General features: G+C 41.9%; 1 protein-coding gene across 2 annotated transcripts in view; it reads left to right on the top strand.

The window, feature by feature from the left end:
• TECPR1 (tectonin beta-propeller repeat containing 1) overlaps positions 1-17,384 on the top strand; it is a 150,103-nt gene that overhangs the window by 90,731 nt on the left and 41,988 nt on the right. For both annotated transcript variants that reach the window (XM_088451967.1, XM_088451966.1), the window contains exons 9-14: positions 625-770; positions 4,317-4,783; positions 6,943-7,088; positions 7,310-7,465; positions 10,165-10,314; positions 14,612-14,769. In XM_088451967.1, the coding sequence (XP_088308093.1) occupies positions 625-770; positions 4,317-4,783; positions 6,943-7,088; positions 7,310-7,465; positions 10,165-10,314; positions 14,612-14,769 (1,223 nt within the window). The remainder of the gene's footprint in view (positions 1-624; positions 771-4,316; positions 4,784-6,942; positions 7,089-7,309; positions 7,466-10,164; positions 10,315-14,611; positions 14,770-17,384) is intronic.

Raw genomic sequence — 17,384 nt, 5'->3', positions numbered from 1 at the left:
AACTAGTCCGTTCGCTATAGAATTCTCTTAGCAGAGTGATGTCAAACACAAATGTGCACAGTTAGAGCATCGAGCAAACCACATGTGAGTAGATACAATGTAAACTTACCACAGCGGTGATACTGAGTTGCCCTAACAGGCAAACTCACCCCACAAGTGAAAGTCCTCCCTTTGGACTTCTTCCTTTACTTCATCAGCACTTGAACAGAAGTAGGAGCCACCATGCTGGAGAAGTGGACCTACCTGGTAAAATTTCAAGTATGGGGTGTGCATTAACCACTTAACTGGCGCGGTCTCAGGGGATGTGACCGCAGTCTGCTGGGCTTTGCGCTGTTGACGAAAATGCTAGGAGGGGAATTTGGTTCCCCCTGAGCACTATTTGGCTGATCTCGGCAAGTGCATAGGTCAGCTGTAGCAAGGGTGACTGATCATCAGTCCTCCCTGACACACGCTCTGCATGTGGGGGAGGGGTAATGTCCCATTGTGGTGTGGGCTATACAAACATGGGGCATGTTACGTTTGCAGAAATTGTGGCTAAATATACTCATGTTTCGTTGACATCACACATTAAATGGATTTCAAAGTTTTGTTTTTGCTGCAGATATTGTCTTTCATCTCATACAGGTCTGGGGAGTTGGATATGAGGACAGAGCAGTTTATTTTCGGCAGGGTGTCACCCCAATTGAGCTCAGTGGAAAAATGTGGAAAGCCATTGTGGTGTCTCAAGAAAATGAGAGGTCAAACTCCGGAAGTGTCTCCAGCATTGCAAGGTAATTACAGTTTTGTCATATTGTAAAGGAGAACTCCTTCCAAAACTTTAAATTTAGCTTCGGGTAGAGTTTATGAGGTTACAATAAAATGCAACGTTAATCTTACCTGTTGTGGGTCAAGTCTGTGATCCAGAAAGAGCCTTGGGTCTAGCATTGCTCTCCACTCTGCTACAGTGGCAGAATTTTTAATCACTGAGTGGTATTTTCAATGTCTCTCACTGTAAACTTCAAATTTTAATATATGGGAAATTCAGAAATAACGGGCATTGACAACACCCTTCAGTTTATTCTTTAATGTAGGCTTGATGTCACACGGGGGTGGGGCCACAATCTCTGGTGATTACAGCAATGCCCAGAACATCCTAAGGATGCTCCGGGGAGCTGTAAGGGCAGTGGTGTGATCATCTGAAGCGCCCTAAGGATGCTCCAGGCGACACTGCTGCATAGATTCTGGCTGCAGGGTGCCATTCTAGGCATCCTGATAGCCAGATGAGGCTAGCAGGAAAAAGCTCAGAGGGCCAGACCAAATGATTCCAGGGGCCTTATATGACCCCCGGGCCTGAGGTTCCCCATCCCTGCTCTAATAGATAGATAGTGAAAAGGTGTGTGTTTTTCCCCTGTTTCACTTTTTGGGTGTCTTTTATTATTTAAGGCCTGGTTTTAATCTCATATGCTGGAAGCAAATATTCTATTTGTATCATTTTAATAAGTTATCATAATTAATAACTTATTATACACCATTATAGCTACTCGCAAGGTTTTACCCAGAAAATACATCTTTAAATCATTAGGATAATTTAATTGCACACCAGATGTACTAAGATTGATTATGCACATATATATATAAAACAGTATTTTCACATTGTCAGATACAATCCAATATTACAAAATGTATTAATAAATGTTGGGAAATATTCATCTAAAATAACACTCACGGGGGTGTGTATGTGTGTGTACAGATATGCAGAGAAATGTAAGGGGAGGACAGCATGGAATCCTTTTGTTTAGGACACAAATGGCCGAATGGTTGCAGCCATCTTGTTAGACCCCATTCCGACCTGTAATTAATTAATCTCCCATGATAATAAACCTATTTGCACTATACAATCACATCTATCCCTATTACACTGATAAAAGCCTAGGATTATAGATATGATAATATACCACATTATACAAACTTCACAATACTATCATAATGTAGCAAGTAATTCACAACCCTTATGGAAACAAACGCATGGCTCAAGGCCTTATTATTAAAGGGAAAACACATGGCCATGGCCATTTTGTTTCAGCAAACTACAATTTCCAGCTGATATCAAACTGAAATATACACATTCTACAGACTACAATATATTTCAACCAGATTCCATTATATAGTATTTCAGAAGGAATATACTATCAAACAGTGTATAGTACTTATGAGCCTATTACAATATCCCCTATTACCCCTACATAACTATCAAATATCCACAGCTTAAAGCGAATACTTAAATCTCATAATTGTGCAATCACTATTATCTTTCAAGCTAGCCAGAACTACCATAAGAAGTGTCTACTATGGCCTAGATCACACCACAGAACAATTATAGCATGCTAACACAAATCTCTACAGACTTACGCCCATATTCAATTAGTTTCGCGTACGCGATAAAGTTTCGCCTGCCGGACTTTTCGCCTACATCGCGTATTTTAGCCGCAGAAACTTATCGTGTGCGTACCAGCTATTCGCCCTATTCAATTCCAAAGGACGCAAAAACGGCAACACGCGAAATTAGAACAGGCGAAAAGTGGTGTCAGAATTGGGGAAATCAGCCTGAACCACCCAAAAACATGCAGAAACATTGGGGATCAATGTAGTAGTGCCCGATTTATTCTTCATAAAACTATATGGGGTACTTAAGTTCACACAATCGCCACTAATTTGCGTCTTTGCACAAGTAGTGAAGAATAGCATAAAGCAGTATTTTTTGGAGAAAATAAGTAGTCCTGGCAAATTTGGGGTTTTAATGTCTTACAAAAGATACAGAGAGGACTCCGCACAGGATATCATAATGTCAATAAGATTCAGAAAACTAACATCTAACATTCGTTAGTTAAAGGGAGAAAAAAGAAAGAAAAAGATCTCCCTATCTCATAACACGGTTGGTGGTGCTCCCCTAGAGTAAAACAGTATATATTTAGAAATAATTATCCTATATAGTAGGATAACAGAAAGACACTCCTTTGTGGGGGCACTCTTGATGAATGTATCTCAAATTAAGTTAAAACATAACTTTTAATTTTATTATGCACTTAAAAAAGACCAACAACAGACAAAAGACACAAATAACATAGATCACAACACACACATTATAAAATACTCAGCACCACAGTATTGTATACCATATATAACTGTAGCAAAGTAAGATTGAAAATTAATAAAGGATATCTGCGCTGCGGTTTAAATAGACCAAAATGTGACCGCAGTTTGTGCAGAAATATAATCACCCTTCTATTTCTGGGTATATCTCATACCCTGTTAGTAGTGAAAGGGAAAGGCGAAATATTGGATATGCTTGTAATAGTAAATGATAATATATAACAATCCTAATAATCTATATGTACAAGCTATGTCCAGTAACCGGCGTCTGATATCATAACCCTTGATTATTAATACATAATCCTTTTTTTCCGATAGTAGTTTGCATCATTAGTTTAATATCTATATTAGCATGGTTTATAGTATTAATACCCGGATGTAAGTTACCAAGCTTAGTATACCAAACAAATTGCAATCAACACCAATTTCCTCATTTGTTGATCCTCTCACCTGTGGGCGTGGCTATCCCTAGCGTATGGTTCAAACCTTTATTTTAAGCATCCTTAAGGTGGGTAAACACCTGAAAAATATTTCTGCAGATCGTGTGATCTGCAGATATATCTTTAGATGATGGTCATTCATACACACTGACCGGCCATCATCTATCCGGCAGCGACGGGTCCCACTTGCAGGAAGGCGGGTCAGGGCTGCCCCCCTCCCCGCGGCTGCCGCCGTGCGTGTATGGACGATCTGCAGACCGCCCGTACACACTTGCCAATGGACAGATATGTCTGCAGACATATCTGTCCATCGGCTACGCAGTACAGCCAATGCGATATGTCTGTGAAGAACGCGGTTCACAGACATATCGTCTGTACACACTGGCCGACGGACAGCAGATACATTGGCCGATCAATTGATCGGCCAATATATCTGCCAGTGTGTACCCAGCATAGTGTGTGTGAGTTAGAACAAAAGTCGTGGACAGATGTTTTCATGTGTTAAATAAAAACAAGCAAAACTGGTTTCTACTCATAAATATAATCACCAATATCTGTGAGGACCATAAATCTGTGACAAAGCAAAGCCCTCATATATACATATTATGTGGCTATGATTAAATATATATATATATATATATATATATAAAATAATAATTATATACCCTCTAACAAATAGTGTGACAGAGCCTCAAATTATTTAATATATTAGTACAATGGGATGTTGTTTGTTCTTGGTTATTTTAGCGCTGGCTGCTTCTTCGGCGATGAAGTGAAGGATCGGTCTGATTCGACCATTCAGTCAGATGTAGACTCAGATGCTGAACAGACACAGGAGCTGTTTCTCTCCACATCAGAAATAAAGGCGGTAACTAGTCCAAAGTCTGATGGGCAGATGGAGAATCCAAGTGAAGTTCTACCTCATGCCTCCCAACAGGAAACTGGCCTCAGCTCCGAGCAGGACACTGCTGATGCACCTACAAACTCCGGGATGACCAGAGCTCCCCAGTGGAGCAGCATTGATCTGGTGGAGGCACGTATTAATTCACTCCAAGCCTCAAAGGAAACTGCCAGTCTGTCCATACTGGAGACATTCCCAGCAGGTGCAGAGGAAACGTTTGGAAGTAATATGTACCCTTTATGGACCTGGGTGTCCGGAGAGGGGTGCCTTGTTGATTCTCAAAGTCCTCTCAAGTGGTTCACTCGGGAAACAGGTACAAATTATCTATTTAAAGGCCCCCCAAACCGACTTTTTTATATTTGTATTTTTCTGCTGAAATTTTTGAAATGAATATATAATAATATGCTTATTATAGGATTTTACATGTTTTCTATGGCTGTGTTATTGTCTTTTTACAGAACTCGCAATTCAGTAGACTACCATTCCTTTTTTCTCTGTCATAATTATTCTATACCAGTGGTTCCCAAACTCACGTGAATCATGGTGCCCTAGGATACCAGATTTTTTTTCACGGCACCCTTAAGCCAAAAGTTTCTTATTTAGAAAATCTGAAAAAAATATTAAATCAAGTAAATTGTGCTTACCTGTTATCCTTGGGTCAGCTATTGTGGTGGTGGACAGGAGTGTGCTTTTGTTTGTCTAAATATTTTATAATTGGCAGCCACCAGCACTGGTTTTGTCTATCACATGGACCATAAATAATTTGATTTGGTCCTGGAACACCAAGCCGTGGCACCCATGCAGTGCTCTGTGGCACCCAATTTGGGAACCACTGTTCAATCGTGTTTATGAAGTGTATTACACTGATTGATATCCGTGCAACTCATATCACCCTAATGGGAGGTGGGTCATGTTGTGACAAGTAGTAAATGATTTCATAACTGCCACAATAATCTCCTCTCACTGCTGGATATTTGTTATTGCATTATCCCCCCCAATTATACACCTCTGAAATATTTTTTTTAGAAATACAATAGCAACCTCACAATGCAATAGTTTGGGAGCATGAGTGAGTAGTAATGGCCGGTTATGGACTCATTGTGGTCATAGCCAGGGCCTGGTAATGTGACAGTCGGAGAGCCACATGTAATCCCACATTGTTTTCCCCCCTTGAATATCCCCTATTCCTCACTCCTTCCCCTCCCTTTGGAATGTAAGCCTTGACGGGCAGAGCCCCGTGTTTCATCTTTTCCCCCTACAATCACATACAAAACTAATGCGGGCCATACGTCTACAGCCCGATTCCCTGTTCTGCCGATCAATGCTGAAAAACTCCAATCTGTGAACATTAGTGATCGGCGATCTGTTGGGGATCCGGGGAAATTCTGCATATTAAAAATCCCTGACTTGCCAATTACGTCCATTTTTGGGTCGGAATCTGGCAAACAAGATTGTCCAATGTGTTGGATTTCTGTGATTACCCGCATCAGCATAACGGGAAAGTGCCCTTATAAAGCCTAGGCGTATGGCCCCCATAAACTGATAGGCATATGCACATAATTATGCCTACACATTTAAATATGTTTGCTGATGAACATGTTATTTTGTTGCTTTGTTTAGCCCTCTGTGCGTATTGTAGTTGTTTGGAAGCAGTTGTAATAGCCACCATCAAATGTAATGCAGAGCGAGGAGATGGAGCTCATTTGGATGTGCTGCCTCAGGTTGTAACACTGCTTGGAGAACCACAAGCCGGTATAGTGTACAGAGTTGTACACTGTGTGCAAATCCCCCTGTTTTCTGGGATGTCTTCTCCGCTCTGCCCCCAAACAGCCGCAGCCTGTCAGTCAGGCTGTGGCATCCGGGCACTGCAAATATCAGAGTTGTACGCAAACCATCGGGTTTGTGAACCTATGCCATGTGCATTGGAACTTTTACATGATATTTTCAGAGCTTATTCATTAGTTTCAATGTACAGATGGGTCCTTGCGCGATAAACAGCCCTTTTAGACGTGCCATGCCGTGGTGTGACTCGGTAGCGCCGAGCGTCTCTTCGTGTGACCTTTTTACATGCAAATTCTTCTTATTCGCACAGCGATGCAAATAGTTAGCACAAGCAGCTTCTGCTGATTAAAATGATATGCAGCATGTCTATGTTCTGTGAGCTACACTGGGTGTATCTGCATGCGAAACATTACGTTACAGTGTCAGCGGCTGTAACCCTGTAACATAGCGTTTCATATGCAGATACACCTGCAGTCGCCCACAGAACATAGGCATGCTGCGAATAAGATGCATTTGAAGGTAAAAAGTCGCACGAATAGACACTCTGCACTACTGAGTCACACGGAGCTCCAGCATTATGTGTGGCGCGACTTGTAACTCACGGAGGATAGATGTATGTGGACACATCTGTACAGAGTAACACATACCGTAACCTTTCATACCATTTATTGCCTTTCTTCTGGTGACCAGGTTTGTTGGCCAGCATGCAGTCCATGTCGCTGTCTATCACCCCGGCCCATACAGCATTTTGGAGGAAGCAGATACTCGAGCAGTTCGGTGAGCGCACCAAGAGGGAATTAGACAGCTTCCGGCACTACGAACAGGCCATAGAGCAGGTACCTGACAATCCTTCACCATCTGCAAGGGGGAACTTCACATTTACTGGGAGAAGGAAACCTAATACCTAATACACTAGTGGTTCAGTGTCTCTACCAGATACAGTATGTCCATAGAGTCCATTCTGTGATCTAAGCTGACATCTGCCCGCCCTGCAGTTTTCTGGTCTCTGTGTATTATCTCTTATAAATCACTGCATTGTGTTCTGACTTTGTTCCAGTCCGTATGGGTTAAAACAGGATCTTTGCAGTGGTGGCGAGACTGTAAACCCTACAAGTGGATCGATGTCCGTGTGGCCCTTGAGCAGATGACAGCCTGTGACGGCTCCAGAGACAGCATTTTCTTTATTTACTACACACACTATGAGGAGAAAAAGGTATACTGACAGACCTAGAAAAGTAATGATTATGGTCCTCATTAACAGATGTACATAAACCTGATGGTTTGTGTTCATCACCGATGGAGGGAGGATGTGTACAGAGCATGTGCAGGCCTCCATCTGCGAGTTCGATCGCAGCATCTCAAAGCCGCAGCCTGATTAACAGGCTATCGTTCTTTGGGGGTGGGGAGGGGGTAGTGCTGGCCTACGTTCCCGAAAACAGGGGCATGTTGCCCCCGTTTTCCGGGAGCACCAAGGCCAGGGTCTGCTTTGGAAGAAACAAGTTTCCTGGCCTCGGATACGCAATTAAGACGGCTATATTGAGTAGCCTTTGGTTTTCTCAGATGGCCAATGCTGCAACCACTGATGGTCGCGATGGTGATCTGCTTCTCCTCCTGCGGCATTAGCATAGTTACACACTGCAGCTACGTCCAAAGATGCAGCGATGATGTGAACTGCATCCATCTCTGAATTAGGCCCTATGTGAATTAATAAAGAATACCTTGTAAGTCTAATGAATGCATACTATAATTACAATGTAATATGCTTAAAATGTATCCACAAAATGTTCTACAAGGAAGATCGTATAATAGATTCTTATTTAATTTTATACATAAAGGGCCTTATTCAAAGTTTCAAACAAAGCCGGACCCTCCGTCTGTATTCTGAATCATCCACATCTATGAAGCCGCACCACACCTATACATCCGCTTGTGAGAGCAGCCAACCTCCTTATCAGTACACATTTTCCCAAACCCTATCCTTGGTGCAAAAATCCTTTTGAAATGGTCAGATCTCTGCATACGTTCACCTCTGAATAGCCCTTAATTCCCTCTTCAGTACATGTCCACAACGAACTTATGTGAACATCCCGTTGCCCCATTTAGCCACAAGTGCTACTCTGAACAGCCCTGCAGGTCCACAGAGATGTGTATGTGTATGGGCCGTACGATAAGCAACATCTGCTACAGCTTTGATTGTGACTCTGGATCAGGCCTCAAATCTTCATCAGAAACAAAATACATATTCTAGAATCATAAACAATAGTTCAAAGGACCACATGGAATAACTGTGCATTAAAAAGCACCTGTCACCTACACACAGTGAAGGCAGTCAGTGTGTGAGCTGAATCATTGTGTTGGAGAAAGCAGCCTATTATTTCATGAGGCCTCAGTGATGTCACCAGTTGCTTGAGAATGAATCTGCTGTATTATCATAATGGACCTGCTGCAATGGGATAATGTACTGGTTTGTATTTTCAATTGGAATAAACATAATAAACAAAAGGGGTCTATTTTTACAACTGCAAGTTGTTGTCTATCTTTAGCCGTTGGTTAGGTACACTCTCTAACAGAGGGTTTGTTACATTAACCTCATCTACAGGCCCTCTCCATCATGTCCTCCAGCCAATGTCCATCAGCAGGGGATGTGACCCGATTGCTTCAGACACATTTCAGTTTAAAAAATTAATTACAGTTGTGGACTCCTCCTTTAACATGTTCTAATTCTGTAATGCAATATTAAAATGTATTTTTTCTCAAGATCATTTTTGTTAGCTTTCATTTTTAACAAAACCAAGGCTATATACGAGGGTGGTTCAATAAGTCAGGTAACAAGACCTCTGACTGCTTTCCCTCACGGCCATTAGACTGCACCTCATATCATTTATACTGTCCCAACATCCGTTGTAAGATGGCGGGGCTGGCGGAAACATGGTCAGACATTGAGGTGCGTAGTGTGATCAGATTTCTGCATCTAAAGGGCACATCAGCAGCTGAAATTCATCACCTACTTGTGAGGTGTATGGTGATAACGTCATGTCATGGAGACAGGCTTGGGCTTGGTGCACTGCCTCTGATAACGGCAGGACAGACGTTCAAGATGAGCAGCGATCTGGTTGGCCAAAACACGTGCACCACAGGTGACTATTTGTGCCACTTTGTAGGTTTGATTCAGGAGGACAAATGCATTTGAGTTAGTGATTTTGTTGAACATCTCAGTGGGCACTGTCACAACAATAAGGGTACTTACCAGCCTCCATCGGGATCTTCAATAGTGAGGCTTCTGGAGACTGGATTTCTCCAGCCGCCGGTATTTCATACACATCCCCAGCAATCCATCACGTCATGGATCCAGGCAATTGACACTGATTTCTTCTATGCCAGGATAGATACCCTGGTGTACCGTTGGTACAAATTCTTGGACAAGTATGGGGACATGGGCGTAGCTACCATAGGTGCAAGAGGTGCAGCTGCTATGGGGCACATCTTCCTTGTCAAAGTTACATGTTATATACATTTTTCAGCATTGGGTGGTACAAACTTTTGCTCTGAAACCTTCAAATGCCTACAGTAGTTATACTCCTGTATGGGGACTATATGGAAAAATATTCTGTACCAAGGCCATAGTATTGATTATATATATGTGCAAGTTGAATACATTTACTCAATGAGAAGTCTTGTTTACTTATTTATTGAACCACCCTGATAATTGCAATGGTGAAAATGTGTAAATCTTTAAAATAACGAATGAAAATGGAGTTGAAATAGCTTATATGTATAAAACTGAATTTTGTTTTTATGTGGATATTATTACTTGTTCAATTTATTTTGCTTCTGAAACTGTTTTTAGTGTAGCATTTTAGCTCAGTGTTTATGGCATTCTTTGAATCTCTTGTGTTTCCTTTTTTTCTTCAGTATATACACTTGTTCATTAATGACATCACTATATTGGTGCCAGTTCTAAACGATGCTAAACACACATTTGCTATTTATACTGCGGAGAAGACAAAGCAGAGGTGGCCGATTCGCCTGGCTGCTGCCACTGAGCAAGAGATGCATGACTGGGTAAGGAAGTGGGCACGGGAGTCAGAGTAACGTGAAGGCAGTATACTGGGTTGTATTAAACTCTGTATTTATGTATAGTTATATAGAACATATATGTTTCAATTAATAAAAAACATTCAATTGACAAATACACTGTCTCTTAAATTGCAACAGTAAAACTTATGAGCATAAAAAACTAAATAAAAAATACTACTTGAATAAATAGTGCATTTGAGTATCATGTGCAATCTGAATTGGAGTAATTGATGAGCACCTGATAGTGCAAAAAAAGTCCAGTTGATATATTAGATTAATGTCCAGAAAAAAAGAAAAAATATGTATATATGGAAATAATGTGTCAAGTTTCAACAATGATAGCAGCAGAAATAAGTGAAATTAATGAAGTTTTAGAAAAATACTGTGTATAAAGCTTGGTAATTTGCACTATGCTGTACATAGCTAATAACTGCACACTTTTACCATTTGGTCAGTGACAAAACTGCACCCTTCCTGAAATCTGAATTGTGCCAGCTCTACCACCACGAGTGATCATATATTCTTGGCAGACAAGTTGGTACTGCTTGAAAGAAAACTGCAGTAATTAGATAGTTGTCTATGGAGCACCTTGGACAATGCTGTTATTAGGTAGTTATCTGTGCAGCACCTTCGGCAATGTCATCATTGGGTAGTTGTCTGTGGAGCACATTAAACACTTCCATCATTGGGTAGTGGTCCATGAAGCACATTGTGCCGTCATTGTGTAGTTGTCGAACGAGCACATTGAGCGTTGACATTATTGGGTAGTTGTCTATGGAGTACATAGTACACTGTCATCATTGGGTAGTTATCTATGGAGCACATAGGATACTGCCATCATTGGGTAGTTGTCTATGGAATTACATAGGATACTGCCATCATTGGGTAGTTGTCTCTGGAGTACATACGACACTGCCATCATTGAGTAGTTGTCTATGGAGTACTTAGGACACTGCCATTATTGGGTAGTTGTCTATGGAGCACATAGGACACTGCCATCATTGGGTAGTTGTCTATGGAGTACATAGGATACTTCCATCATTGGGTAGTTGTCTTTGGAGTACATAGGATATTGCCATCATTGGGTAGTTGTCTATGGAGTACATAGGACACTGCCATCATTTGGTAGTTGTCTATGGAGTACATAGGACACTGCCATCATTGGTAGTTGTCTATGGATAACATAGGACACTGCCATCATTGGGTAGTTGTCTATGGAGTACATAGGACACTGCCATCATTGGGTAGTTGTCTATGGAGTACAAAGGATACTGCCATCATTGGGTAGTTATATATGGAGTACATAGGATACTGCCATCATTGGGTAGTTATATATGGAGTACATAGGACACTGGCATCATTGGGTAGTTGCCTATGGAGTACATAGGATACTGCCATCATTGGGTAGTTATATATGGAGTACATAGGATACTGCCATCATTGGGTAGTTATATATGGAGTACATAGGACACTGCCATCATTTGGTAGTTATATATAATACATAGGACACTGGCATCATTTGGGTAGTTATATATGGAGTACAAAGGATACTGCCATCATTGGGTAGTTATATATGGAGTACATAGGACACTGGCATCATTGAGTAGTTATATATAGAGTACATAGGACACTGCCATCATTGGGTAGTTATATATGGAGTACATAGGATACTGCCATCATTGGGTAGTTATATATGGAGTACATAGGACACTGCCATCATTGGGTAGTTATATATAGAGTACATAGGACACTGCCATCATTGGGTAGTTATATATAGAGTACATAGGACACTGCCATCATTGGGTAGTTGTCTATGGAGTACATAGGATACTGCCATCTTTGGGTAGTTATATATATATAGTACATAGGACACTGGCATCATTGGGTAGTTATATATGGAGTACAAAGTATACTGCCATCATTGGGTAGTTATATATGGAGTACATGGGACACTGGCATCATTGGGTAGTTATATATAGAGTACATAGGACACTGCCATCATTGGATAGTTATATATAGAGTACATAGGACACTGCCATCATTGGGTAGTTATATATAGAGTACATAGGACACTGCCATCATTGGGTAGTTATATATATAGTACATAGGACACTGCCATCATTGGGTAGTTATATATAGAGTACATAGGACACTGCCATCATTGGGTAGTTGTCTATGGAGCACATAGGACACTGCCATCATTGGGTAGTTGTCTATGGAGTACATAGGACACTGCCATCATTGGGTAGTTGTCTATGGAGTACATAGGACACTGCCATCATTGGGTAGTTATATATAGAGAACATAGGACACTGCCATCATTGGGTAGTTATATATAGAGAACATAGGACACTGCCATCATTGGGTAGTTATATATAGAGTACATAGGACACTGCCACCATTGGGTAGTTATATATAGAGTACATAGGACACTGCCATCATTGGGTAGTTATATATATAGTACATAGGACACTGCCATCATTGGGTAGTTGTCCATGGAGTACATTTGATACTGCCATCATTGGGTATTTGTCTATGGAGTACATAGTACACTGTTATCATTGGGTAGTTGTCTATGGAGTACATAGGACACTGCCATCATTGGGTAGTTATATATAGAGCACATGGGACACTGCCACCATTGGGTAGTTATATATAGAGTACATAGGACACTGCCATCATTGGGTAGTTATATATATATAGTACATAGGACACTGCCATCATTGGGTAGTTGTCCATGGAGTACATTTGATACTGCCATCATTGGGTATTTGTCTATGGAGTACATAGGACACTGCCATCACTGGGTAGTTGTCTATGGAATTACATAGGATACTGCCATCATTGGGTAGTTGTCTCTGGAGTACATACGACACTGCCATCATTGAGTAGTTGTCTATGGAGTACTTAGGACACTGCCATTATTGGGTAGTTGTCTATGGAGTACATAGGACACTGCCATCATTGGGTAGTTGTCTATGGAGTACATTTGATACTGCCATCATTGGGTAGTTGTCTATGGAGTACATAGGACACTGCCATCATTGGGTAGTTGTCTATGGAGCACATGTGACCCCGCCATCATTAAGTAGTTGTCTATGGAGCACATGTGACACTGCCATCTTTGGGTAGTTGTCTATAGAGCACATTGGATACTGTTCTCAGCATTGGGCACTGCTGTCATTAGGTAGATGTTGATAGTGCTCACTGGAAAGTTATTGATGTTTGTCAATTGGAACCAATTCCATAAATGAATCTCTACACCACTATATAATGCATAAAGCATTTAGGCTATGCATTTTGCATTAAATAATAATTAAAATTAACCTAGTAAAATCTGGTAGTGCAGGGGCCATCCCCCCGTCAATTCTGTAATACCACCTTTACATAGTGGCAGAATTTGATTTTCATCCAGGCTGTAGCAAGAATGGAGTAGCCCTTTGAAAACTGACTGCAATTGTTATTCATGTTTGTATGACTGATGATGTGCTGATTTGAGTTATTTTTGCAGTTTTGAGAATGGGGCGTTGCTTCACCCCAAATTGTTGGCTTTTTCTATAAAATGAGCAATTTGTATATTATTATGTGTTGCTGTACAGATATCTATGTGTTCATTTGAACTTGTAATCTAGCCTTGGTAGTATTCACCAGCACTTAAGAAGTTTGTAGAAGGGTAACACTACAGGAGACATTCGGGTACGTCTATGACAACTACTGGGAAGGGACAGGTGGAACTCCTGCCCATAACAACCAATCGGATGTTTCATTACATATTCTAACCTGCAGTAGAAAAATGATAGTTAGTCGTATTGGTTGCTGTGAGCAATACCGCGTGTAAATTCTTTGCACCAGATTTCATTAGTCCCCTCTTGTTGCTGTTTAAATTTTGCATCAAGTTGCATTATGTCAAGTTCCCTAAAACTAGAACGTAACACATGCCTCTTATTGTAAAAGAAATTGCCAGAATTGAAGTCAATGAGGGTTGCCTCCAACAATTTATGTCTGGGCTCAATATCTTACTGTATCTGTCTCCTCTAAAGCTGCGCGTTTATTTTATTTCAAATGATTAAACAAATGGTAATAATAAAACAACATAGGAGGTTTGTTGCTGTGGTAGATTCACCCAGCAGCTATCCAGCAGCAGTGTATGCTCATGCCAGATTATACGTGTCTTCTCCGGAACGGTATCTGCGTAACATCTTCCTCCACCCTCATATCATACATGTTCCTGTATGTTTCAACGATTATTTCACACTTCAATTGTCGCTTGTTTTCCTTATAGCTCACTCTTTTGAGTACGTGCTGCTGTGAAAGTAGAAAAATACAGGGTCCCCCATCCCACCAGGCAATCTGGTCCGTTACCTGTAAAGGAGATCTGTTTGTGAGTGAACCATCCCCAGATCTGGAGTTTCTGACTAACACAAAGTCATGTGATCAAATGTAAGTGTTACGCTGGGATCATAGAGCTCCTGGTAACAGTAGTAATGTTAACGAATATCCATGCCCTCTTATAAGCATGTGGGTTTAACCTCAACAGCATGACACCACATTTTACTGGAGTCGCCCTATGATTAGAGTGGTATTTGGTGATAAGCAGGAGAAATGGTGAGAAACAAGTGGAAACTCTGTGAGGTAGACTCTAGCTATGCACTATTCAGCTGATGTTGCTGGACAACAGTGGTAAGCAGATAGAATTAAAGCTTTGCCATCCCATCAGTTGCATTAAGAGGCAGCATGATGAAATAAAGATATTGCCACCTATCAGCATGTGGAATGGAGACCTGAAGTAAGAATTCCATACCGCACCTATGGTTCATAGCTCCACCTGCCACCTGTCACTAGGTTAGGGGCATGAACATTGCCTTGCTCTGTATCTTCCTTGGCTACAGAGGACTAAATATTGTCCATCACTGAGAGTTGTCACTAGACCCACCTCATATTCCTCTCCATGGGGAGCTTGGAACCATTAGGCAGACCCAATACGCCATTGGAGACTGATATTGTTCACAATGCTCCCGAGCAGCTCCAGGGTAGGGCTCCCAGCACTAGTCTGAGCACTATTGGCACCCCCCCACCCTTTCCCCCAGGCATCAGAAGAGCATGTAGGCCCTCAGCAGGAGGCAATTTTACACTTTCTTTTGTATGCATTTGCCTTTGTAGTACTTTGCAAATACAGCTGCTTTGTTCTTACTGTACACTTGCTATGGTCCGATTACAAAATCCTTTTTCTTCTTCAGGGTCCATAGGGTCCACAGGAACTACCTTGGGAAATATGTGGTTTGGAGGAAATCTGGTATCAAACAGTCGACTCTTTCTGGTCCCAGGATGCACTGGGTCCACCCCCTTGTATACCCGGCCTCAGGTGCTCAGTTTTTTTGTTTGGTGCTGCAGGAGAAGCACCGTTATAACAGGTTTTTTTTTTTCTACTCTATGAGTTTAGCAACAGGGTGTCTTATAAGACTCCAGCTACCCCCGCTGGCGCCGCAACACCAGTAACCTGTGTGGTCTGGCGATTTCAGCAGGGTCGCGGCGGAGCGTGCTAGCTGCGATGCTGTGACCTGGACTGCAACCGGAGGACAGGGGGAAGTCAGGTAAGAGCGAGGCAGTCCGGGCTTCCAGCATGGGAGATGCGTTGAAGCTGCTGCAGTGAGGGCCAGTTCGCCGCTCCCAAACTAGGCCAATGGGACCATATCGCCTGGCGCCGGGGACGGGCTTCAGATGCATTCTGTTGCTGAGAGGCCAGCGTTCCCGATTGGTTTGTGCAGCATAGGGGGAGGCAAGCTCTCACCCTGGCAGCCCCTCCCCCGACCCAGGGCCAGGCTATGGAAGTCTTGTGTGTCTGGGTCGCTCCGCCTACATCTGTATATGAGACGCTCACTGACTACGTTCTGTGCTCTGTGAAACGCTTGGTCTCAGGAGGCGTTGGGATCTCCCTGTATACCTCTCCCCCAGTGGCCAAGTATATAATGCTCTATATCTTATCAATCATCTCTAATAGGGTTTTGACTAGCTGATTCAGAGCTCATTTTCAACTAAAAGTTGTATCTGCATTGTATGTGACTTGGTACTAGCGCTGCTGTGTCTACTGTCTACTTGTTTCTATCACTATTGTTCCTCATTCCCCTGTGCACCTGGTGGGGTTTTCTATATCTGTGTTTAAAAGTTGCATTTGCATTACTTTGTACCTTATATGTGTAACATCAAAGTGAAACATGAGGCTGTATCCCCAGTGATGGTATTATGTAAATCTTGTCAGGCAGACCTGTCGGTATGTGTATTTCTTGTTATAAGATCCCATCACATCAACCCAGTATACCAGCTCCTGTGCAAGAGCCACCATGGGTGTCCTCTTTTTCACAGTTCTAACGCATTTAGTGGACCGTTTAGCGGCTCTTGTACTGCCTCCTACTATGGAATTTCCACAACAGTTGCAACCTGCTATGTGTGTTCCCCTTATGTATCCATCTTGGATGGATGCTTATGCTCATTCTTCACAGAGTATGGTTCAACAGTCTGCTGCTCTTAAACCTAGGCAAGCGTATAGATTGGTAACCATTAAAGTTTAGGGTCGGAAGAGATCATCGTGTCATTCCACCCAGCCTGTAGACTCAGATGCATCATCAGTTGAATCAGATATAGCACAGGATTCCTCCTCGGAATCTGTATCTGAGGAAGAGGATTGTCATGCCTCTGTGGATGTTCCCTCTCTGGTGAGATCGCTTAAATCTATATTAAATTTAGAAGATGAAAAGGCACCTCCTAGCTCTAAAGTTCCGCTGTTTAGACAGAAGGTGGTTAAGGATGAGTTCCCTCAGTCTGAACAGCTTTCAGAACTCAAGGCTGAGGCATGGAATACTCCGGATAAATGGTTCCATGGTACAAAGAAGTTATCCTCGTTATATAAATTTCCAGTAAGTGAATGTGATAAGTGGGAGGCCTCTCCTACAGTGATGCTCACGTGACTCATTTGATTAACAGTTCCACGTTGCCCATTCCGTCCGCATCCTTTCTTAAGGAAGCTACTGATAAAAGATTGTAAACCTGTTTAAGATCAG

Source organism: Taudactylus pleione, unplaced genomic scaffold, assembly GCF_031769625.1.
Source record: "Taudactylus pleione unplaced genomic scaffold, aTauple2 ptg000032l, whole genome shotgun sequence".
Classification (NCBI taxonomy): Eukaryota; Metazoa; Chordata; class Amphibia; order Anura; family Myobatrachidae; genus Taudactylus; species Taudactylus pleione.
This window is presented reverse-complemented; position numbering and strand designations above follow the sequence as displayed.